Genomic DNA, 26,773 nt, shown 5'->3' on the forward strand with positions numbered 1-26,773 from the left:
AGCCCCTTTACTGCTCCCCATTAGTTAAATATTACAGGTGAGAAAGCAGCAGCTGGCACAGATACAACACCAGCACTGCCCCTGTGAAAGGGGCAATAGGAGTAACAGAATCAGAATCATTGGGGCAGGAAAAGCCCTCCAGGATCACCCAGTCCAATCTGTGACACCCCCACCTTGTCCAACAGCCCAGAGCACCGAGTGCCGCATCCAGGCCTTCCTTGGGCACCTCCAGGGATCATGGAGGCTCCACCACCTCCCTGGGCAGCCCCTGCCAAGGCCTGACCACCCTTTCCAGGAAGGAATTCCTGCTGCTGTCCAAGCTGAACCTCCCCTGGCCCAGCCTGAGGCCGTTCCCTCTGCTCCTGTCCCTGTTCCCTGGAGCAGAGCCCGACCCCTCCAGCTGTGCCCTCCTGGCAGGAGCTGTGCAGAGCCACAAGGGCCCCCTGAGCCTCCTTTGCTCCAGGCTGAGCCCCTGCCCAGCTCCCTCAGGGATTCTGCAGCCCCTGCCCGGCTCCCTCAGGGATTCTCCAGCCCCTGCCCAGCTCCCTCAGGGATTCTCCAGCCCCTGCCCAGCTCTGTTCCAGCCCTGGCCATGCTCCAGCCTCTCCAGGGCTCTCCAGAGCTGCCCCAGCACAGGGATGGGCACTGCCCTGGCCCTGCTGCCACAGCCCAGGTGCCCTCAGCCCCCTGTGCACCTGGGCACACCTGGGCTCATGTCCAGCAGCAGTCACAGCAGCCCCAGGGCCTTTCCCAGCCCCTCTGTCACCTGGAGTGCTCCGTGAGTTTGCTGCACTCCAGAGCAGGACTCAGCACCCTCCCTTACTGCCCCTCAGCTCGGGGGTCTCAGCCCATCAGTCCAGCTGCCCTGACCCCTCTGCAGATCTTCCTGCCCTCCAGGACAGGAAGCACACTGACACTTCCACAGTTTCTTGTCATCTGCAAACATGCTAAGGGTGCACTCGATCCCCTCATAGAGACCATCAGTAAAATAAAATAAAACTGGGCCAAGACTAAGCAAATACCTGTTGGTATCAGCTCAGCTAACCCTGACCCAAACCCTCCAAAGCAAGGAGGACAAGCAACATTTAGACCTTTGCTATCAACTCCACCATAAATCACTTTTTTTTTTTTTGGTTGGTTGGGGGTTTTTTTTGGGTGGTTGTTTGGTTTTGTTTTGTTGGGTTTGTTGTTTGGTTTTTTTTGTTGTTTTTTGGGGGGTTTTTTTTGGTGGTTTGGTTTTTGGTGGTTTTTTTTTTTGTTTTTTTGTTGTTTTGTTTTTTGGGTTTTTTTTTGTTGGTTGGTTTTTTTGTTTTGTTTCCCCCTCTCCCTAAATAACTGTCTGGTATTTCAGAGACAGAAAAGGCAAGAACTGATAAATACTGAATGCTCATTTTTAAGATTTGGACTGTTAATTTCAATGTTTAACAAAAGTCATCATTTTCCATGTGCGGGCAACAGCTTTAAGGCTGAATCCAAAAGTGTTTCATGACAGCAAACACAGAAAACTCTTGAAAACCAACAGGGCTTTACAGGCAAAGACAATTATTAAACTCACCCACAGGACCTTTCACACCAACCCCTTAAACATCAGAGGGAAGCAGGAGTCTTGCAGAGTTCATACTAAGTTTGCAGCTGCTTTGGAACTCAAATAAATGTAGTTACTATCTGCATGATGCATTTGCTACCCCAGTGATACACAGGATCACAGGATTTCACAGTGTCAATGTTGGTTTGATAATGATCAATATGTAATTGCCTCATGGACAAAAGCCGTGGCTGATGCATTTATTAGGAGTTTGGTCCTCACTGTCTCACACTGAACCCAAAAGCAGATATTTTCCCAGGATTCTCCATCCTGTTTTCTCTGGAGACAAAATTATTTCTACATGAGCAGTGCTGTGACTTGTCAATAAGCACAGGCTGCTCTGCCAGACAAACGACCTCACCCAGCCACTAATTTGCTGCAGAGCACTTTGCATCCTGCCTGTCCCAGTCACATTCCCACAATGCCCTAACACAGAGGCACAGGCAAGAGGAGGATTCTATGAAAGACTCAGTGTAGTGAAGCATTACCTAAAAATTAAATGTTAATGCAAAACTTTTGCAAGGCTACTAACAGTATCACTTCAGCAATGCATTAAAAACAACCACTTTTTAACCCTAAAAACAAATCAAAAATCATTTATCTAAATAAATGTAGGGGAGGAAAAAATAGTAATTTGCAAATATGCCTTACTGACATTTCACAAAACTTTAACCTCGCTTCTGTACAGGTTCCACCATTCCACACCAAAAATACAATGTTCCACATGAGGTTTTATCTGAATCCAGTGGTTGAAATTAGTGTTTCAATCCTCTAAGCACAAACTTCATCACATGAACAGTGACTACACATCACACAAGGCAACTAAGCTGGGAGAACACAATTTACAGCAGAAAGCTGGAAACATAAAACCTTGTGCTTAAAAAAAAAAAAAACAAAACACATCAAACAAAAAACAAACACTACAACATTGTAAGGAATGGAAAAAAATTACTTCCTGCAAGTTAATTTTATATATAGAAGAACACCTTAGAAGCCTTGTGAGGCTCACAAAGAGTCACGGTTGTCAGGATTCCTCAACCGTGGGTTTGGGGTGAACTTCAGCTCCAGACAGAAAGCAGAGGGAGAGACACCCCCAGCCTGCTCTGCTGTCAGCAGCTCTCCATGAGAAGTGGTAACATACGCACATTGTTTTGCTCTAATTTATTCCATTTGAGGCTGCTGTTCTATATTAAGAGTGTGACAAGACTTTATATGTCTAGTTAAATTTTAATATAAAAGTATTTTTTCCATTTGAGAAAAAGCTGACAGGGTGACAATTAAGAAATAAAGTATCCACCTGCTCCCAGTGAACTGGAGAGCAACATGTAACAAAAAATAATAAAAAATATTTTTAAAACAACTTAATAGGTTTTTAAAGGGAAGATGGCAAGACAAAATGTTCTACAATTACTGACTTCCAGTTTCTAATCTGAGTAGATGTCACTGGGCTGTAGAGGGAGAGATGCAGAGGATCATGGAATGACTGGTGCTGGAGTGAATCATCAACGTCTCTGGATTAAACAGGAGGACTTACTCCATTTAAAAATTATCTTCAGTAACTGAAATAGTAATTTCAGTGTAGCACCCATGAAGCACTGTGGAATGAACACCACCCGGTTCTTAGACTGGTAAGAAACAGCTGCAGGCCAAGAGCATTTGCTGATCAACAGACATAAAAAACTTAAAGAGAAATGACAGCCAGAGCCCCTAAAAACAAAATCCAGAAAAATCCTCTTCGCAAACACGTGATTATAAAGAAACCAACTGATCAGAGAGTGATGATATTACCCAGGAGATACTCCTACCAGGGCTTTGAACCATAGTATCATTTTTCCTCCTTCTCCTCTCTGCCTTTTTCCTTTGTCTTCCCAAATGCATCATGCTGACAAGTAACAACCATTCAAAGAACCAATTACTGTTTCTGGGTCTTTCTTTTTAATGTAATTCCATCTTAAGAGGCTTTTTCTGTAAATCCCCATGAGTGGGAAGCCACCTCAGCCCTGTTCTGTCACTCCATTCCCCCTGCTCTGCCCAGATGATGGTGTGATCTCTGCACCCAGGTTGCACAGTGGCATCATCAGTGATATAAGAAGTGCACATCTCTGCACTTTTTCATGAAAGAAAATACTACATCAGGTTCCACTTCCAGCCCTCTCCTTTTCTTTCACAGTGTGAGAAACACCCACCAATAAAGCTGAAAGAGAACAAAGTCTCTGAAGCAAAAGTACTAGTTAATATAAACATGGCAGCTGTGGCAGGTGCATCCCACTGAGGAGGCACACCTCCCCCTAAAACGTACAAACCCTTATGGCCTTCCCCGCCCGGGGGTGTCCCTGGCCCCTCTCTCACTGCCTGGGTACTCAGGAACTTCCATTCTTTCTGACCCTACTACACTCAAACCAACAGCTCCTCCACCCTCCCCTGGCACAAACATCACTTGACTCCCCTTCTCCTCGCTGCCACTCTCCCTCCCGAGTCCTAGCCTTGTGCCAGCTACATCTTTGCCTACGTGACATTAAGTACACATTCTTATGGCTGAAGCAAAACATTATTTTACCCCCACAATCCACCTCCTTTTTATTTATCACCTTTTTGCTAAGGCCCTTGGGTTGGTTATCTGTCTGGCTGGTGTGGGCTGGGCCCTGTTTGCAAAAAGGTTCTATTCACACGTAACAGTTACACTCCAGACCTGTTATTTGGCAAACTCGTGTTTGTGCTGAGCTAGGCTTATTCCAAACTTTTAGGTCGTTGTTTCCTGCTGAGGTGCATAGCTTTACTCTAGCTTGTGTAAAGTAAGATGTAGGTCGTCTTCTGCTCTTTTCTGATCTCGCCTCCTTGGGACCATGATCTTCTGGGCTCCTACTCTTTGATAAGCAGCTGCTAGGTTTGGGTGCACTGGCATTCTGATCACCTGCATTTCTTCTACTACACTAGCAATTAACCTGATAAAACAGGGAATAAGACAAGGTATAAGCAATAATCCAGCAAAGGCACATAATAGAAGCCCATCTTTCTCCATTAGGTTTTCCCAAATAGGTTATCCAAGGACTGAGAATCCCACAGTGTGTTCCATTTCTGAACTGGCACATAGGCAAGCTTTCTGATGTTTGAGCCTATGTTCCTAAATTTTGGGCAATCCAGTAGGTTTGTGTTCCACCAGGGATCCTTTCCTGACATTTTGTAGGTTTATCAGAACTGTATGTCATACTGAGCCAGAGATGATGGGTGAAACCCCATTAATTTTTTCCAGCAACTTTCCAGGTTCTATGGCATTTAATGCAACAGTCAGCTAAAACGGGGTTTACTAGGACTAAAATTATAATCCAGGCAATAAAATTTCAATTATTCATTTCTGGGACAGATTATCTTTTGAAGGTTAATTTTAGAGGGTTACTTCTTAGTATTACAGTCCAGTTCCTGGGAGGTGACTCCACTGGTCCTTTAATTCAGATTGCATGTGCCCACCCTCCCTCTGTAGTGTGCACTGCTGTCTCAATTATCAAGTGTATTGGAAAGGGACCTTCCCACGTCAGTGTCAAGTTTCCAAAATTTTACCAACATCCAATCTTCCAGTTTTACCTGATGTATGTAAATGTCCAGGGCTGATGTTTGGGGCAACAACCCCTTCCTTCTAAGATCTGCAAAAGAGAGCATTATCACCTGCAAATAATTTTTGAGCTACAGGCCATTTTTTCCAGGAACTGGCAGCCTTTCCTCCTTTCCCAGAAAAGGGAATGCAAACAACATTTCATAAGAAGATACTCCATGTCCATGTCAGGGGTTGCTAGAATCAGCAGGGTGTGCCTTCCCCTCTTCCCCTTGTCCTGCTCTGCAGAATCAGAGGTCAAGTTTCCCAGACAATTTGCCAAATTGTGAGAAACACCCACTCACCAATAAAGTTGAAAGAGAACAAAGTCATTGAAGCAAAACTATTTATTAATATAAACATGGCAGCTGAGTCAGGTGCTAGCTACATCTTTGTCTACATGACATGAAGTATGCATTCCTATGGCTGAAGCAAAACATCATTTTATCTCTCACAACAGAATCATGAAATGGTTTGGGTTGGAAGGGACCTTAAAGCCCATGCAATTCCAAACCCCCACCATGGGCAGGGACACCTTCCACTAGCCCGGGTGCTCCAAGCTCCATCCAACCTGATCTTGGACACTTCCAGAGATGGGGCAGCCACAGCTTCTCTAGGCAACTTGTGCCACCTCACCACCCTCATCATAAAAAGCTTCTTCCTTATTTCTAATCTAAATCAACATTTGTCTCTGTTTGAAGCCATTCCCCCTCGTACTGTCTCTCCAAAAGTCCTTGTGTCCAAAGTCCCTTTACATCTTTCTTGTCAGCTCCTTCCAGTTACTCAAAGGCCACAATTAGGTCATCCTAGAACCTTGTCTTCTCCAGACTCAACAATCCCAATTCTCTCAGCCTTTCCTCACAGCAGAGCTGCTCCACCCCTCTGATCGTCTCGGTGCCTCCTCTGGACTCACTCCAAAAGCTCCAGGTCCTTCCTGTGCTGGGGGCCCAGAGCTGGAGGCAGCTCTGCAGGTGAGGTCTCATCTGAACAGGGCAGAATCCCCTCCCTTGGCCCCTCTTTTAACCCTTATCCTCCTGTTCAACAGTTCACCAACTGCTCCCCTTCCATACCTGTAATACGAGAAGAAGCCTGATTAATTCCATGTCAATAGAAATGGCAGAATGGAAGATAAAACTCTCCAGATTTCCTGACTACCACACACAGGTGAAAAGGTCTTCATAGGTCATACAGTGCAGTCCTACTCTGGGTGGTGCCATTGAATCAAAGAGGCTTCCAAAGCCCTGATTGCACCTATTTATCTCTTATAGGCGCCTTCATCCTAAATGATGCTTATAACACATCCAGCACATGTATATATTGTATTTTAAACAGTATCACTTACAAATGGCAAATCTACCTGGCAAAATTTTGATCTCAAGGTCAGACTGATAGGTCTAAAGATAGCAGATCATCTTTCCCTCCATTTTTTTAAATCACTACTGCACAAACCAAAGACTCAACTAATGTTACTTTCTATTACTAGCTCTTTACCTTCTTCACCCTACTTTTAAAACTGCTCTTAAAAGAGTATCCATACAGCTGCTCAAGGGCAAAATTCAATTATAATTAGATGAAGAAAAAACTTTAAAAGTGAATTAACGATATAGAGGATACAATAAAACTTCTGAAAATCTAATCAAAGCATTAAGATTAAAAGAGTAGCAATGAAAAAGGCAGAAATCTCATTTGAACCAGTGAATGTCATCAGTATACAAACAATCAGGACAAAGTACAACATGGACTATTTTAGGGGCAACACAATGCAAATGTTATGACTAGGAGTCCTACAAACTGCCTTGGTGCATGTAAGTGACACAACATGGAAACACGTGTCCCATGTTCCCACCTGCAGGGCTCGGGATGGGCTCTGCAGTTTAACAGCCAGCTTGGGCAAGGACTCGCCATTCTCCAAAAGCTGCTGTGCAAACAGCTCTCTAAAAGCACGTTCAGATTGGCAGCTAAGACTCTGATGGCATCAGTCTGATAGCACCCAGCCTGTCTGCAGTGGCTGCAAAGCACCTCCTTGTACCAATCAAGTCAGCATCACAGCTGTTATCCACTTCATAAATCAGTCCTGTAATTCTATCCTGTATTAGTGCACTTGGAGAGGGAAGTGTGCTACAACCCTTCTGAACTTAAACTTCAGTGAAAACACAGAAAACAACTCAAGGTACAAACCATGGCTGTGGAAAAAAACTAAATCCAAAAAAACCCCCAAACCAGACCAAGTGATGCACAGCAATTTCACTTCCCCACTTTCAATCCTGTTGCAGTTGCTGCCACTGGTTTGCTCCGGATATCACCGGGAAGCAAGGACAGCAGGGAGGACTGCTGTACTGGGGTTGGCTTTATTTCCACATGGAACCACACAATGTCCTGAGCTGGAAGGGACTGACAAGGATCACTGAGTCCAGCTCCTGGCTCTGCACAGGACACCCCAACAATCCCACCCTGAGCCTGAGCCATTGCCCCAACGCTCCTGGAGCTCTGGCAGCCCTGGCACCACAAGCATTCCCTGGGAGCCTGGGCACTGCCTGAGCACCCTCTGGGGGAAGAGCCTGATCTCCACCTAAACCTGCCCTAACACAGCTCCAGCCATTCCCTCGGGTCCTGTCACAGAGAACAGAGACCAGAGCTGCCCCTCAGGAGGAACTGCAGTTCACAGTGAGCTCTGACCTCAGTCTCCCCTTCTCTCCTGCAGTAATATTTCTGAAGATGCTCTGGAATAAGACTGAAGGTGGCATATTGCCCCATCTACCTTTAGTTCAGTGCCCGTTTAGAACAACATGTCCTGTGCAGTCTATGGATAGGGTTCCTCAAAAGGCAGCTCATAAGATTTTATTTACATTTTTAGATCCTAAGCAGGGTTTAATTTCAAAATCCCATACCTGAAAAGTTTGGGTTCAGTTTACTGTATGTGTCCAGGAATATCTCAAACAGCATTCAACGCCAGCAATGTTTTAAGATATTTTACTGTATAATCAGTAGGACCTTTGCTACCAAGATCAGGATGAGATGATACATACTATACTTCATATTACATATATCAAAACTACTTAGTACAACTATTTTACCCTGCTGACCTGTTCTCTTTTCTCCTTAACTCCACTACGTAAATAGAATACCATATATCAAGGAACATAAGTGACATGCGCAATAATTACTTTGACTCCACATCTCAGAGATCATAGAGCTTTACCTACCCCACATATGTTTTACACATACTATGTACAGAAGTAGCTGCCAAAAGAAAACCCAAAATTTCAAAACTTACCATTCCTACTATTTTCACTCCTCGCAGAAGTTACAGCAACACACAACTCACCAGGGCCAAACTTTTCCTGAGTTTGCTTTTAAAGATTTAATAATGAACATGTACAACTTATAAAAAAATCTTATAAAAGGACTTGAAGTCATTAGAGGAGATACTCTGCTGAAATGTGAGTCAGTCATGAGAAAGGGAAAAATATGTGTGTGTATATATTTTACCCCATTAAAATCATAGCTATTTGGTGCTTCTTTAATTTAACTGGAGATTAAAGGGAAAGCATCTCATGCCAAGTCACAGTCCTTACCTGCCGTTAATCTTCAGCAGATCAACAGCCCAGCCTGTAAAAGGGCTTCCAACACTCACTTTGGCCATCAGGCATGGCACCTTTTAACTGTTCTTAGAACATGTTTAAATTAGGAGAATTTAAAAACTTTCCACAATGCTTTCTGACCTCAAAATGGGTGCTTTTTCTTCTTCAGATATGACAGTTACCACAGAGATCATCCATAGTGGTTTATCTCCTCCTTTAGCATTGATGGTAGTGGCCTTCATCCACCTACTTTCATATTTTCAGTGTGTTACAAGACACTAAGGAAACATCAATTTCAGTTGTGTCTATAGAATCCTGTTAATCTCCCTAAACCTGAACAGAAAGATTTCCTTCAGTGAATGACAGAAGTTGATTTATTATTTATTGAACTTACTACAGAAACACAAGACAGCCTTGATGCCCAGAGAGCCCCACAAAGCCTAACCATGAAGGGCTCAGGCTTCTGCAAATTTATAGCTTTAAATCAATACAAAATGTATGAAAAATTCAAGTGCAAACAAAAATCAATAGACACACACATGGTTGTCTCCTACAGAATTTCTTCTTCAAATCCACAGGTAAAAAGCAAGGAACTCTATGGACAGAGGCTGAGAGAGCTGGGATTTGTTCAGCCTGGAGAAAGCTCCAGGAAGAAATTCCAGCACCTTGCAGTACGTAAAACAGCTCCAAGAGAGCTGGAGAGAGACTTTGGACAAGGACGTGAAATGACAGTACAAGGAGGAATGCTGTCCCACTGACTGCAGGCAGGGTTAGATGGGATATTGGGGAGAAATTGTTCCCTGTGAGGGTGTAAGGTCCTGGCACAGGGTGCCCAGAGCAGCTGTGGCTACCCCTGGATCCCTGGAAGTGTCCAAGGCCAGGCTGGATGGGGCTTGGAACAACCTGGGACAGTGGGAGGTGCCTCTGCCCTTGGCAAAGTGGAGAATAGACGGATGAAGTTACATCAACCTACAAGGAAAAGGGAAAGCACTCCCTCTATGTTCCCTGAGAACCTCCAGCCCAGCCAATCTCACTGGCACTGCAGAAACTCATGTAGAACCTGTCTTACCACAGGACACTTGAGGCTTGAGGAGCCCAGGTCTCCAACTACGCAGTGTGAGTCACCAAACCCTCACGTCTGCACTCGTGCTTCCGTCCCACCTGCCCTGGGATACTGGAAATCAGTGGGATTTAGACAGTGGGAATACAGCAAAGGATGCCTCCTCCAGCACCACATCCTAGCTAATTGCACATCTTGCACTGCAAGCAAGCAAAGCTCAGGCACAGAAGCCTCTCTGATGCCTCAACCAGCTTTGATCTGATAACACAATTTCCACATTGTGATTTCTTGTCTTTCCATATCACATGACAAATTCCCATAAGTGCTGAATAGAGAAATTAAGATCACATTTAAACTCCATCACTTTTAACACACAATACCCCTTTTCATCAGCCTCAGTGAAGATGATTTAGGCATATTTATAGTAACATTAACCACATTTCTTCTGTAGGGCAGTATTATTCTCAGAATAGACAACTGAATACCAGTTGCCATCCAAACTGTCATTAAAATATGCTTCCAAACCTCCAAATTCCTATGTAAATAGAGTCATCATCAGAACATCTTTAGACCATATAAATAATTTGCCCTAATTAATTGATAGGAAAACTGAACCAAGGGGATTAAATTATGAACTGCATTGATTCCTGAAGTCTGTGATCATCTGTTCTCAAGGGAACAGTAAAGTTAGAGGCTATAAAGTCATTTCAGCTTTTCCAGCCAGACCACACATTCCTGTTTCTACCCCTGTTTCTACAAATTCAAATCCCCATCCTCTCACATTCAAACATCAAACTTGCATAGAAATTGTTATTGTACCATTCACATAAGGCAATTCTGCTGGTACTGACATTTGCCTGCTGTCCCAGAAAGTGTTATCAGCTCAGGTACTGAGAGAAGCTGAAAGTGATCCACAAATTACTGGTTTAACATGCTTTTAGTAGCACTAGAGTTTTCTTTGGGCTCATCAGATAAATTCAGATAAAACAAGTTAACAGACTATCAGAGTATCCACAAGAAAATTTTAAATTCCAGTAATATTAATATGGATGTTTCAGAAAAAGTGTGCATAGGCGGGAAGTCAAATCCTGGTTTTGACTTTGAACCACACCAACACCTCCTCAAAATGATTCATCCTCCAGAAGTTGAACGAGGGCATACTTAAACACCCATTACTATTCCCAAAATGAAAACCAGTAACTTTAAAGAGTCACTGCAACCTGTGCTTGTGAGAAAGACACTGACCCAAATTTATAGACTGCCTGTTCTGTGTTTCAGTGTAATAAATCAATCCCTTAACTAAAGTGCACTGACACACTGTCAAACAAGGAGGCAGCAACTATACATAAATGCAAATGCAGAGTGTGTCTTGAACAACAATACATTTCAACTTTTTCAACAAAACTAAAAGCAACTCACCCAACAATTCTGCCTGTTCCTGATCTCCCCTTGAAAAAAATTAAAATTAAAATAACCAGTGACCTCAAAACTAATTATTTCTCACTATATTATTTGGAATTCAGTACTTCTTTTCCAGCAAGCCAGCGACATCAATCTATGCTCCCAATTTGGATAAGCAGTATACTTTTTTCTAGCAGCACTAAAATCCTTAATAGGAAACAATGCTGGAGTTTTCCCTGTTTTTTGGGCATTTTTTTCTTGTAGCACTGGCCAGCCCAGTCAGCACTTCAGTTCCACACTACTCTGCAACTCAGGTCTTGCAAAGGCTGGAAATTCTGCAGCGTCACCTTTGATGATTTCACACAAGATCCAAGTATGTAGCAAGCAGACACTAAGAGACCTAAGCTCTGAAATCCCTCTAAAACTCAAGTGACACTTTCCACTCTGGATTAACAGGAGATTGACTGTGTAAATTAATCATTAAGAAGACAGGTGCACAACTCTGGTAGGAAACATGTTGCACCTTGCTGCAAAAAACCTTCACAAAACCACCCTGAAAAGCTTATTTTAGAGGAACTCAAACATGTTCTTGATCATAACAAGCAATGAAATCTAAAAGCTGTGCTCATGGTAAACCTGAATCATAGATTTTCCCTAGATAGTGTAATTATATTCAAAATATCTGGAAGCAGTGACATGACACCAACATGTGGAAAACGACTAAACTGTGGCAGGAAAGAGATGATGACACAAGCACAAAGAAACTGAGGGGAAAAACTAAAAAAAAAAAAACCAAAAAAAAACCCCACAAAACAAAACAACCACCAAAAACCAAAAACCGAAACCAAAACAAACAAACAAAAAAAACTAAAGCCACTCAATACACAGCTAATCCACTGCAGGAGTATTTTTTTTTTTTCATTGCAATGACTGAAAACTAAATAGCTTTTAATCCCAAAGTAATTGAAGACATTCCTTCCCTTTGCCATGAAAAAATATTAAACCCAACCTAAGTTTTCTGAATGGAAAAATACCTCTCACTTTCTGTATTTGAGTTTATAAAAGGAGTTTACAAAAAAAAGCTAATTCATCTATGCCAAGCTTCTTATCCTTTGAGTAGACAAGCACCACCTTGGAGACAGATATTAAATTTTCAAGCAATACAAACACTAATAAGAAAGTTCTTCCGAAGAGTGTTTTCCTAGCACAACTTTTTTTTTTTTCTTTCAGCTTATAGAAACTAGCAAAAAAAAAAAAAAAAAGGTTTCCGAGAATCAGGAAACAGAGGGCAAAGGCAAATAATAGAAAATCTGGGATTTTCACAGCTGTATTTGTACATCCTGCATAAAGCTAAGCAGCACTGTCTCGTGGTAAAGGTCATTACAGATAATTTTCACCCCAAAGATGATATGCAACCCCCTGTACCTACACGAAGCAACAACCTCCTATTTAAATTTTTGCAACACGCACTGAGCACACCCAAGCTAAGTTTGTGTACAACAGTGCTTTCACCTCTGCAGCTGTGAGCCCAGCAGGCACAGCAGGGAATAAAAGGTAGTTTACACACTGGAAAACCCTTGGCTGGAATGCCCAGACCACCTCTGTCAGCATGGCATCCCTTAAACCAGCTTAATTCCACTTCTGCATTTTCAGGAAACTGAAAATTCTGAATCTGGTGATACTGCGGGAAACTTGTTTCAGCAAGTGAAGCCACAACCAGGACCAGGAATATTTTCCAGATCCTGGGGTATCCAGGAAGTACTTCAAACAATCTGTTCTGATCAGCTGCCCCTCTTTAGCAGGAATATTGCTCAATTCATCAGTAAAACATTTAAATTCTTCTTCATCATGCAAGATGCACTAAGACACTTATTATCAGCCCAAAACAGAATCCATTTTCTTTCAATTATTCTCCAAATCCCCCACTATGCCAATGTCCCAAATTTAGGTTATCAGATTGCTACATAAAGCTTGTTCTGTGTGCAATTAAGGGCTCTTAACAACCCTAATGATGTCACAGCTCCGCAATAAGGACAGAGCCCTTACATTCTGAATATCCCAAGCCTTTCCCATTCAAGCCCAAACCATGCCTGGAATCATCTGTATGCAGCACACATCCACCAAAACCCTGCAAGCAACCTGCCTCTCCATCAAATAAATATTTATTTTAAGCAAAAGGAGGAAAAGTGACAGTCTCAAGTAGATCTAAAGGAACTTCTGTGAGGATCAGCCACGAACAAAGCAAGGGAACAAAAGCAGGAAACAAAAAGCAAACATCCTTACTGCTCCAGTGTTTCGGTGACTAAATGGGTATTTCATTCAAAACTGTGCACAAAAGCAAATTATCGTCTCTGTTCACTGCTGTAAAATTGATCACCAAATATTCCAGCCCAGCTTCCAAAATGCTGCAGTGGTTTAATGGGCAGATGTGAGCATGTGGCTGTGCAAAAGCAAAGCACTGCTGTAGTCCTTCTTACAGTGAGTTCCAGTTTGGAGCAGCTCCCTCCTCCCCCAAAACTACTTCACTTGGGCCTGTTTTACTCTGTTTATTCACTATGCTTTAGAAGATGTGATTTAAAAGCTCTACTTGCAGGGAGTATTTTGAGTGCAGGAAAAAAAGAAGCAAAGCTCTATCTGGTCAAGAAGGTAATTCTAAGTGCTCTGCTTAGAACTTCAAATCAGAAAAAAATTCTTCAAGGAAACCATTCAAGAAAAGAGGACCCAAGGGTATCCTAAATTAATACAGTAAGACAACAGCTTGGTCAGCAGCAGCATTACTGCTAAATATAATAAAAATCCTACTAAATATAGGATTTTCAGCATGGATTTCACAAACATGTTAGGTGCAGGAAGCTCAGAGTGTGAAATTTGATTGCTCACAAAAGCTTCAGAGGAACAAGCCAGGAAAGTCAAATCCATCACATACATTTCACATATTATTTAAATTTATCAGAACATGGGATAAAAGGATCACTGGTCCTAGATTTTTTTTAATTAAAGAAAACAACTATTTTCTGTGAAAACAGTGCTAATTTCAGTCATTTTTTAGTATTTCAATATAAGTTATTTATGTTAAATGTAAATTGATGAAGATGGTAACAAACCCTGGTTGGACCTGAGCTTATTTTATTGGTTTCCAAGGGAAGCTGTGGCTGCCCCATTCCTGGAAGTGCTCAAGATCAGGCTGGACAGGGCTTGGAGCAACCTGGTCCAACAGAAGGTGTCCCTGCCCACGGCAGGGGGTTAGAATGAGAAGAGCTTTAAGGTTCCTTCCAACCCAAACCATTCTGTGATTACTTTGCATCCAAAACGAAAGGAACAATAGAGACTGAAATACTGGAAAAATCTAGAGCAGTGTCAGACAAGTGCTAAGGGACTCGGGCAGGTATTCCCTGATCTTTACAGAAACAGAGAAATGACGCAAATGGTGACTGCTGCAGATAAGGAGGCGTTTAGTCCAAGTCAGTGATATGCTCCTGGATTTGGCAGGCACAGGAATGTTATCCTTCATCTGCTCTGCTCCACGAGGTCTCATGCTCAGACGTGCTCAGCAGGAAGACAGGAACAGGACAGGACTTCTCTCTCTCATACATGGAGTGTTCAGTAATTCAAACCACTAAAGCTCCAACAGGCAAGGCACTGGATGTTTGTGAGGCAGAGATGATGGGGAGGATCCAGCACGAGCTGTTTTGTCTGACTGCTCTGAATTTTCCACTACTGCCTCCTTACTATAAAGCACTCTGAAAATAAGCAGTGAGCTTACTGCAAACATTAACAAAACCTCCCGCAAGTCAAATATTTATGCTGCTCGTTCAGTGCACGGCAAAAACTGCAGAACAACTCAGATATTTCAAAAATACTGAATTATTTCACAGGTGAAGTTTAGCTCTTAAAAGAGCCCTAGTAAAATATCAGATTGTCCAATAAAACAGTGAGAGGAGCAATAACAGAGAATTCACATTAAATATTACCCACGAACTTCTCAATGAACAGATCATTTAAACAGAATCATGGAATGGTCTGGGTGGGAAAGGACCTCGAAGACCTCCTTGACCTTCCACTGAACCAGGTTGCTCCAAGCCACAAAATAGATAATATTTATATATTATATACATGTATGGATAGACAGAAATATAGATATGCATTCATAAGGATATCCACACATACCTCCAAGAACTAAATAACAACATATATTTGTTCTTTTTTTCCTCAGTGCATTCATTAAAACTGATGATGTTTAAGTATTCCCTACTCAAATAGTTTCTTCTTTTTTACCAGGGCACAGTGTTTGAGCAAGTCTTTCATTAAGCAGCAAGAAAGAGAAAATCATTTTAAAGCACAATAATACCCTAATGAAAAGGGAGGAACAGAATGGGGATCAGGCACAAATGCAGGCCCCAGATCCAATTTGAGCACTTAAACTGATTTGACTCAAATTGCCAACATCCTTGGATCTATTAAGCATCTTCCTGACCTTCTTAAATCTACAAATGCCTCAGGTAGCTTCCTAAAGAAAACAGTTTGTATTTAAGCTTTTGACCAAAAGTTCTTATTTATTTAACAAAGAGAATTGTGATGGTTCTTTTCCAGCTCACAACTATCTCAGGCAGTGATTTAGACAAACCTAGAGATAAAATTCCTCTTCACTGTAATATTCTTTGGCCAAGCACACTCTACTACCACCAAGTCCTTCACAACATTTAATCAGCAACACGTAACTGCTCCCACTGTATTACTATAAAGGAAGTTCAAAGGATACACGATACACTCTAATCTGTTTTTTACTCCCCAACTGTCAGGTTGCATGGTTAAGTCCTGCTTAGTATTTGCCATCTTCCACCACAATAAGAGTATTATCATGAAAGGAGCACTAGTGCCTTTACACACAAAATCCATATTCCTGGAATAATTTGGTATTTTACTACATTGTCAAAATATTATTTTCAGCTACCATCGAACATCAAACTGCCCATCAGTGAGCCTACACACACAATCCACATGCACTAACTTGAAGAAGTCAAACATTATCCTGAATTTGTTAATCCAACCCTTTACAATCTCAGGACAATAAATGGAAGTGAACCAGAGGTCATTTCTTGCTCTGTGCTTTACTTGCCTTGTATGGTGAGGAGGGGCTGGGGGAACTGGGAGGGCTCAGCCTGGAAAAACTCAAGGTCAGAATGAGAAGAGCTCATTCTCATTCACTCCCTAAAACTACCAGACAGAAGGGTGCAGCCAGGGGGAGTCAGGCTCTGCTCCCAGGGAACAAGAGACAGGATCAAGAGGAAATGGCCTCAAGTTGCACTTTTGGTGCGGGGTTAGACTGGATACTGGGGAAAATGTCTGCATGGAAGGGTTGGTCAGGCACTGGAACAGACTGCCCAGGAAAGTGGCTGAGTTCCTACCCCTGGAAGTGTTCAAAAACACATAGGTATGGTTAGTGGTGGTCTTGGCAGTGCTGGGGGCAGCTAGACTGGATCATCTTAGAGGGCTTTTCCACCTTGAATTCCATCTGCTATTCAGGCAGCTGGCTGACAACTCAGTTTGGGCAGGATGAGAGGTTGTGTCACTGAGCTGCAGACAGTGCTTTGAACAGTCTGTTAACAAAGTGTGCAGCCTCTTTTTGATTGTACAATAATCAATGCTGCCAATTTCACTCTCAAGTTCGAAGCTCCCACTGCTCCAAATGCTATCTCAGGATGCTCCTGCAGCTCTGTGACTGGGGAATTTCTCATCCCTCCCAGCAGCAGCTCCTCTCCTGCCCATATCATGGTAGCTCGAAGGCCACAGCAGCCTCCAGCCAGCCCAGAGCCCTCTGGAGGTTTATACTGAAATAGAAGACACAAGCACATCAGGCACATTCTGTGTTTTCTGTTTCAGCTTCTGTTAATACCAAGATGTTTATCTTTGAACAATTAAAGTGGCTGGTTCTTAGAAAAAAGTCACCTGAAGTCCTTCCTAAATCAGCCTTCCACCTGTAAAAAAGCATCACTGATCTGGGTGTGTTACTCATACATCTAATTGCAGTCTAAAAAAAAAGATTTCCCAGGGAAAAAGGGAAACGGAATATTAGAAGACTGCAACTCAATGCTATAATGTTCATCCTTCACTGTGAACACAAGAAGATGTGAGAGATTAGTAGGTTAGTGAAGCACAAGGTGTAACTTTACAGTGTAAATGAAAACAGTCAAGGCCACAAATACAGTCATCATATCCATCTAGATAAGACAGGATGATTAACATGCCAAATTTAATTACATCTCTCAGTCCAGCAGATAAGCACATAGAATACACTGCACTTAGAAAATAATTTTCACCTGCTCTTCTACTTCCCATTTGTACCTATGGCATCTAACAACACATGAAGTCCTTTAAAGCCAAACTCTTGACAACCGTGAACCAAACAAAAACCTCCTGCAGAGCCAATTCTACAGGAGACAGAGCAAACTCAAGGCATGTGAAAGAAGACACATGACTGCAAAACTATGACCATTGTTTACATTTCTCAGAGCTCCAAGTTTAAAAACATGACTAGAAATTCCAATTCCTTAATCAACTAATAAACAGACAAACCTTCTACAGAGAAAAACATGTATTATATTTTCAGGCAACATTTTAGACTAGAATTATATGCAAGAAAGAAAAAAGAAGTTTTACCAAAACAGGTAAGAGGATAAAAGATTGAGGTTCTATTAGCAGTAAATATATACCAATTCTTTTTTTTACTTGGCATTACTATTCGGAAAAGAAGTCTCTCAAATCCAGTCCCCTAAAAACCACAAATAGCCTAAGTTTCTCCAAGAGAGTAACAGGTATGAGGCTATTCCTTAAAGCACTTTCCCAGCTAAAAGAAAATGCTTTTCATGACAGCGGCAGAAAGACATTAAAAAGGCAGGTCTGGACTTCCAGGGTTTGCCTAGCCTGGAATTGTTTCTATACAAAACTCCTTTCAAACTGTTTGCAATACACGTACATCTACAGACGGTCAATAAACATGAATAAAAAAATTAAAGTATTTTTCTTCCATGAGTTCAGGTTATATAGACAGTTACCCTCCTCCCAAATCAATAAGGAACATCATCGGAGGGTGCTTGGTACTTTCAGCAGCTCCCCAAGAAAGCAGTCACTGCCTAGGAAAATCATCCTTTTCTCATTTCCTTCTCTTCCAGGAATCAGCCCTGCCAGGGAATTCACCTAATGCATGCAGACACACACACTGGCTCTGCCACTGCCACAGCTGACGAATCCAAGGCAGGTAACCATCTTACAGAAATAAATCTTTGCCATAATACAGAAGCCAGGGAGCATCCTCAGCCTATTCCCATGAAGATTTCCATTTTCTCATCCAGTGGGATACACCTCAGACACACAACCCAACCGAGTAACTCAACACTAAAAGAACTGGCCCCAGCACTGCAGAAAGGCACTTCCATCAGCATATAGCCCAAAAATCACTGTCCTGTGCAGACACCCCTCATTCCCACACACAGTTGTTTGCACTTGGCCTGGACCAGTGCAGAGCCAGGGGATTCCATCCCCCTGCCCAGAGCCCTTTAGCCTTTTTTTCCTCAAAAAAAAAAATACTCTGAAGCAGCAGGACTCTCCCAATACCCTCTGTCCTGTTTAATCCCCTCCCACTGCCCAGTCTTGTCTCCCCACAAGCCCAGGAGCGTTTTCCCACCAGGCTGCTATTCCCACTGTCCCTCCCCAAAAGCCAGCAGCATTAGATCTCCAGACAATGAGCCTCCCAAATGCCAGCTACTCCCATAAGGATACTGCTTCTCTCACCTGCATCTACTTCTCCTGAAATAACCTTTAACCAAAACCAGCACCTGCTGATCTGCGAAGAGGAGCTTCTTCAACTCCCCTCCAAACACCTCTAGAGTCTCCACACCGCCCTAACGCCCACTTGCAAGCCCTTCTCCTCCAACCTGTTCTAAGTGTGATCTAGTCCCATCCACACATTAGTCCTTCTCCCCGCCCAGGAACTGGCCCCACACCCATGCTTGTCCTCCTCTGTCCACCTGCTCCTCACTGCTTCCATCGGCTCCACATCCACACAAAAAGCCATCCCCATTCACCCACCATCCTTACACTTCCATTTATAAGTTCCTAACCCTGCTGCCAAAAAAATATCGCCATACCCACTCCCCTCCAGCTTTACTTTCTGTCTGGACCTACTAACACTTAAACCCAACATTTTCCTGGCTCTGCATACCATCAAACCCAGATCCCACTGATCCAGTGCCCTAAAGCCACATCCCTGCTCCTACACAGCCCCTTAGAATCACAACTGATCACCAGTAACGCCTGTGAAACCCCAGCCAACCAACATGCCTCTCTGCATAACAAACATCCTGTACTCACCAACTGGGGCACTAAACATCCACATCCCATTGCTCCCCCAGGAAGCCCAACCACTCACCTCCTCTGGGGAATGCCAGACCAAGTCTTCCACACTGTCACCCCATCACACCCATGCTGCCATCACCCCTCAAGCCTGTTTCTGCACACCCACCTCTCCCTCTGCATGCAAATCCCTTCTGTCCCCCTTCATGACTCCTGCCCATCCCTTTACACCCACATCCCCCTGAATCAGGCCCATGCTCACACCCTCACTGCCCAGAGACCCAGCCCCTACTGTCCCCTCAAGGTGCTCCTATCCTGCCCTAACACCTGCACCTGTCCCTTGCCTTTATCATCACCTGAGTGTCCCTCACCATTCCTTTGACCTGCCACTCACCCTTAGTGTCACTTCCATTTACCGCTCACCTTTCACCTCACCTGGTCCCGCCCCTCACCTTTACTGTCACCCGGCCCTTCCCCTTGCACCACGACCCTGCTACCCTCACTCCCCCCTGGACCCTCCTCAGCCTCCCACCCCGTTTGAGTGCCCAAACCTGCTCCTCGTACCCACCCCCCTATTGCCCTCAAGTGCCCCTTAGGGCAACCTGACCCGGGACCCCGAGCCACTGCCGTGTGTTCTCCTTCCTCCCTTGCCCTGTCCCTCCCGCCCATCGCTGATGTGGTTGCCACACTCTCCCCTCGGTACTCCAAACCAGCCCGATCGCCACGGTCCAAACGAACTCCCCACCCAAACCAGCCCCTCACTTGAACCAGACTTTCATGCCCGTACCCCAAACCTAACCCCTCACTCCTGAACCAGCCCCGAACCTCCAAACCAGCCCCGGACCAGCCCCGACCCCCCGTCCACACGGACCGCCCGCGTCCCCGCGCTTCGTGCCCCACCGCAGGGCACGTCCCCGCCCCTCGCCCCGCGGGGGCTCACCTGAAGCGCCCCCCGCAGTGCTGGCACTGGTCGCCCACCCAGCCAGGCTGGCACTCGCACTGCCCGGTGCCCGGCTGGCACCGCCCGCCGTTGGCGCACGGCTTGTCGCATTCCTTGGAGACCGCCACCTCCTCTCCGGCGGCGGCGGCGGGGCCCAGCACCAACAGCAGCAGCAGCGCCAGCAGCGGCGGCGGTGCCGGTGACCTCCCGCCCCGCCTGCCCGGTCCCCGCCGCGCCATCTGCGGCCGCTGCCGGGTCGGAGCGGGGCGGGCGGGGGGCGGCGGCATAACGCGGACCATCGGCCGCCGCGGGGCCTCCGCCGATCCCGCTACGGTGGCCGCGAGTGGGGGGGGGAACCGGCAGGGCGGGGTCAGTGACGTCACGGCGCGGCCATGGCGGCGGGGAGGGGGCGGATCAGGGACTCGCAGTCACAAGGGCCGTGCCGCTGATTACAGTCTCTAGTGTAGAAAGAGTGGAAGCAGTTCTACTCTGCTACATCTGCAGAGCTCTTCACTTAGGGGTGAGTTTCTCATCTCAGCAAGGTTAACAAGCACAGTTTAAAGGACATGGCAATTCCCAAACCATGAAATGGCATTTCCCAGGAAATTAGTCGATTTAAAACTGAGCTGTAAAATTAAAGCCCCTTTACTGCTCCCCATTAGTTAAATATTACAGGTGAGAAAGCAGCAGCTGGCACAGATACAACACCAGCACTGCCCCTGTGAAAGGGGCAATAGGAGTAACAGAATCAGAATCATTGGGGCAGGAAAAGCCCTCCAGGATCACCCAGTCCAATCTGTGACACCCCCACCTTGTCCAACAGCCCAGAGCACCGAGTGCCGCATCCAGGCCTTCCTTGGGCACCTCCAGGGATCATGGAGGCTCCACCACCTCCCTGGGCAGCCCCTGCCAAGGCCTGACCACCCTTTCCAGGAAGGAATTCCTGCTGCTGTCCAAGCTGAACCTCCCCTGGCCCAGCCTGAGGCCGTTCCCTCTGCTCCTGTCCCTGTTCCCTGGAGCAGAGCCCGACCCCCCCAGCTGTGCCCTCCTGGCAGGAGCTGTGCAGAGCCACAAGGGCCCCCGAGCCTCCTCTGCTCCAGGCTGAGCACCCTCAGCCGCTCTTGGTGCTCCACAGCCTTCCTCAACTCTGTTCCTTTCCCTGGGCACGTTCCAGACCCTCAGTGTCCATCCTGAACTGGGGGCTTGGGGCTGCCCTGCACTGGAGGTGCCCCAGCAGTGCCACACGGGGCACAGGCACTGCCCTGGGATGGAGCAGCCCATGCTGGGCTCCACATGGACAATGGACATGGGTTGGCTGGGGGTCTGTCCCACCAGCATCCCAGGGTGTCACCGTACCCCAGGTGAGCCCGAAAAGGTCTCCTCAGAGGTGGGGTTGTGTCCCCCTACATCGGGAATGCCCCCCCACATGCTGTGAGAGTGGGCCTGAGGCACAGGGAGACCTCGAGGCAAAGGGGAGGGAAAAGGAACTGTTCAAGGCTGAATGGGGCTCTGAGCCACCGAGGAAGCTAAACAGAAAGAAATTGTTCCCTGTGAGGTGTGAGGCCCAGGCACAGGTGCCCAGAGCAGCTGTGGCTGCCCCTTGATCCCTGGCAGTGTCTCAGGCCAGGCTGGACATTGGGGTAGCCTTTGCCTTTTCTGCTTGAGGCCTCAAGAAGGAGGATGAACTCTTGGGTTTAGTTTAAAACTGCTGAAGTGGGCTGACCTGGTATTCAAAGGCAACCAAAACAAAAAACGTGTGAGTGTTGAGAAATAGGTTGCAAATCCCTTGTAGGCTATACAGAAATGGAGGCACAGAGAGGCTATTTCTACATACATCTATATTCCTGAGACACAGACAGCTGCCAGCATGCCCTGAATCTGTGCGTTCAGATACCCAGTCATTTCCCAAGGTGCTGCCAGAAAAGCCAGTCTGGCTCTGAGAGTCAGCCAGCTCAGGATACAGGCAGTGCATGACTGCTCTCTGGATTGTCACTGTGGTGGGGTGACCCTGGCTGGACACCGGGTGCCTCCTAAAACTGCTCTCACTCCCCTCCTCAGCTGGGCAGGGGAAGAAAATACAATGAAAGGCTCATAGCTGGGATAAGGGCAGGTAGAGATCAGTCACCAGTTACTGTCATGGGCAGAAGAGATTGAGGAAATCAGTTTAATTTATTAATTAACAATTCAATCAGAGCAGGGCAATGAGAAATCAACTCCAATCCTAAATCACTTCTCCCCCTACCCCTCCTTCCTTCCCAGGCACAATTTTCCTCATGCCTCTCTCCCTCCTCCTTCCAAGCAGGGGGACAGGGAATGGGACTGACACATTGTCACTGCACTCCTTCCTCCTCAGGGGCTGGACTCCTCACACTCTGCCCCTCCTCCAGTGTGGGCTTCCCATGGAGGCACAGCCTCCTTCGGGCATCCCCCGGCTCTGCCATGGGTGTTCATGAGCTGCAGTGGGTCTGTGCACCCCCACGCCTCCATCAGACACCAAGAGAAGCTCCAGCACCTCCTCACAGCAGCCACCCCTGGATCAAAGCCTGGTAACCCAAACCCAGCACAGTCACACAGGTGCTGCCAGCACAAGTTGATCCCACCAAGTGATGCCAAAAGGTTCCAACCAGTGGAAGTGTTGCTGGTATGGCTCTAAAACCCCACATGGATTAGCCAGATATAGCCAGCTCAGGGCTGGGGTTGGCATCTGCTGTCAAATCTTACCCCATCCTCTACTTTGTGTCTCCTCGCATCTGTTTGTGTTCACTTGCAGTTATCAGTGATAACAATACTTCTATTTTCACAACATCTGCTCCCCCCTTTCTTGCCAAACATAGCTGTCTGTTGCACAAAAGACAGAAAGTAAAAACATTGGGTAAGGGTGCAAATAAACTTGGAGAAATTGTCCCCTCTTAGATATTGGTTGAATTTCTCTTCACTGGTGTTAGATTTAGCAAACTGCTTCTGTGCTCAACAGTTTACGTGGGTTTTTATCCAGCTAGGCAGATAAAGCACAAGATGCCATCCATCCTTGGATCTCTCCCCACCCTTTTCCCCGCAGTAGTTCCTTAAAAGTCATAGAATCACAAAATGGTTTGGGTTAGAAAGGACCTCACAGCTCATCTCATTCTAACCCCCTGCCATGGGCAGGGATACCACCCCATAGAGCAGATTGCTCCAAGTCCTGTCCAAGCTAGTCTTGAACGCTTCCAGGGATAGGGCGGCCACAGCTTTTCTGTGCAGCCTGGGAAATTAGCAATTCAAAAGGTTTTTGCAGTTGGGGAATCAAAAGGTTTTCTACCAGATAGCTGGAATTTTTAGATTTGTGCAGTGGTTGATGGCTGCTTTTCATCAAGCAAACTTTAAATCACTTTAAAAAAGAGTTAAGAAGGGTCACCAGTAAATGAGAACTGGAAGAGAGAGTTCTGACAATAAAGCAACAGCCCACCCAACAGAGCATTCGTTCATCAGCTGCCTGTGGCAAATCTCAAATACTTGGGAGAAGAGTAACACCTGCGATGGTTGCACAAGAGAAGAAATCCTTTCCTAACCTTGTTAGTGATCACACTGTCCTCTCTGGCACTGTCTGTATTAAATACTAGCTGCAGGAGATAATTATTGTTATATTAACTTTAATCTGTTTCATTTTAACATGCAAAAAATGTTCCAAAATTGTTTTGGTTTTTTGTTGTTGCTGTTTTGGTTTGGTTTTTTTGTTTTGGTTGGGGTTGGGTTTTTTTTGTTAATTACTCACAGGCAACTTGCTGACATGAAATATCATTTGGAAGGAGAGGAGTTAGGTTAGCCCAGAGTTCTGACTTGGAAATTTTTATTTCAAAAGAAAAAAAATATTTCATAATAGATATACTAGAATGATTAAAACACCCTTTCCTGGCAACAGGCACAGCAGGACAATGGTGTTTTTGCAAACTACACCATTGGGAGGGGATTGCCTTGAGGGATGGAAGAGCCCTGTATATCGCAGTTAAAAACATGTCATCAGAGCAACACTTCAGTGCCTGACCTCTGCTCTCTGATGACTAGGGACAGGACCAAAGGGAATAGCTGAACCTGTGTAATGGAAGGTTTAGGTGAATATTAGGAAAAGATTCTTCCCCCAGAGGTTGGTCAGATACTGACAGGCCTCCCAGGGTTTGTGGAGGCCCCAGGGCTGCCAAGCTCCAGAAGCATTTGGACAATGCTCTCAGGCACATAGTGGGGTGTGTGGGGTGTCCTGCGCAGAGCCAGGAGTTGGACTCAATGATCCTTTCCCACTCAGGCTACTCTATGATATTTTATGAGTCACACAACTTTATGCAGTATGTGAAATAAACAACCAATTCAACAGCCATTTCCATGGACATTGATTTTAGACAACTATAAACAAGCAAGTACCCCCAGCACTGAATTAGGTCTGGAATGAGGAGTTAGACTCACCTCTGTTCACTCTTGCTGCCAGACATTTATGGCCCCATCTGTTGTCGTTATGTGTGCAGTTGAATCCATATTTACTCAGCACATATTTGCTCTGTATATAAGCCAAGTTACTACCCACTTCATATGCCCAATGACAGGATAGCCGGACATGCTAATTAATGAATTGGCCTCTGGGGTGAAATTATGTCTGCATTAAGAAGATTTACATTGATATTAATAAGGTCAGAACATCATTGCTGATGGCTGAGTCATGGCTGAGCTGGGTATCACAGGCATGTAAACAGTGAATCTGCCCTAGGAGGCTGGTTCAATGGTATGTTTTTCAAAATAGATCAAGTCATGGTGATATCAGAGGTCAAAAATCACATGAAACCATAAGCATAATGCTGCATTGTACAAGGTTTTTATCTGCTGCTGAGATGAGCTCACAGGAGTCCTGAACTTCAGAAATAACTCCCTAGCCAAGGGCCTGGAATCAACTGTTTCCAATTATCTTGTAATCCAGCATCGCCATTTTTTTCTACTCCTCACCCAGCCTGCTATTTCCACCCATTACAACCTCTGCCCACATACTCAAATCCTCAGCACCTTGCACCCTGTCTCTTCTGTTGAAGGTTGTTCCATTTTCCCCAAAACTCCTCTTTCCTCACCTCTGAGTGTTTCACTTCCGCAGCACTGATGAAGTCTGAATCCGAACACAGTCATGCCCAGACTAAAACGTATTCACTCAAAATGCTTGTTTGCTGCCTGTGGAAGCGTGTCAGGCAACCCTACACATAAAAACTGCCTTGTGGTCTTATCATAAAATCCCAGAACAGTTTAGGTTGAAAGGAACCTTGAAGACCATCTTGTTCCACCCCCTGCCATGGGCGGGACCACTGTCCCGGATTGCTCCAAGCCCTGTCCAACCTGGCCTTGAACACTCCCAGGGATGGGGCAAACAGCTACTCTGGGCAACCTGTGCCAGGGCTCACCACCCTCGCAGGGAAGAATTTTTGCCAATATCGGCTCTAACCTGCCCTCTGGCAGTGGAAGTCATTCCAGACCCTTGTTCAAGGTTTCTCTCCAGCTCTCTGGTAACCCCTCTGGACACTGGAAGGTGCTCAAGGGTCTCCCTGAAGCCTTCTCTTCTCCAGGCTGAACAGCCCCAATTCTTCCTTCAAAACACTCATTGGGTCATTTGAAGGACTTTTTTTTTTTTTTTTTTTTTTTACTCTCCAGATTTCCTGCAAACAACTCACCTTTGTTTTGGTTCCCTTGATCCTGTCCCAGACTTCACACTGGCATAATTCCCCCTCATACCAAAGAGCTTTTCCACCCAAGTTCCCGAGCTGATACAAATGTCAGAACAGCAGGAGTAAGCACAGAAACCCTCTATTTTCTACCCACCCAATTGGAAATCCTGCTATGAGCGTGTTTGACTATACAAATCCAATTATTAAGCACATTTAGGTATAAATTCAGAGTTTGCTAGAGGTCTAGTTTGATCTCTCTTTTTCCTTTATTTAGATTTGGATGGCCAAAAGTCCTTGGAAAAAGTGCTTAATAAGGGCAGAAATATAGTAACTCAAGTGTTGCTGGGAACAAAGGTCTGAGAGATTTGCAGGCACATTAATGATGAGTAGCAGAATAATAACTACATCTGCACAGTTGCTTTAGAATTTTAGGATAGGGGAAAGCTATTAATAAAACTTTGTTGAAGCACAGAAATTGGGAGACGAAATGAAGAACAGTGCACTCTTCCAAAGCTGTTGAGGACACGGTGGTTAGTGAGACTGTGAAAACATCATGGGGACTTGGTTATGTGCAGGGCCCTGGAAGAACTCTAATGATTACA

General features: G+C 45.1%; 1 protein-coding gene across 1 annotated transcript in view; it reads right to left on the reverse strand.

The window, feature by feature from the left end:
* The window catches only part of ATRN (attractin), a 148,292-nt gene extending 127,443 nt beyond the window's left edge, over positions 1-20,849 (reverse strand). Inside the window, exon 1 of the mRNA XM_071455749.1 lies at positions 20,503-20,849. Coding sequence (XP_071311850.1) covers positions 20,503-20,801 — 299 coding nt within the window. The 5' untranslated portion in view covers positions 20,802-20,849. The remainder of the gene's footprint in view (positions 1-20,502) is intronic.
* Positions 20,850-26,773: the final 5,924 nt, after the last annotated feature.

This window comes from Agelaius tricolor, unplaced genomic scaffold (assembly GCF_023055355.1).
Source record: "Agelaius tricolor isolate 1412-34295 unplaced genomic scaffold, bAgeTri1.0.p SCAF_54, whole genome shotgun sequence".
NCBI classification, from domain to species: Eukaryota; Metazoa; Chordata; class Aves; order Passeriformes; family Icteridae; genus Agelaius; species Agelaius tricolor.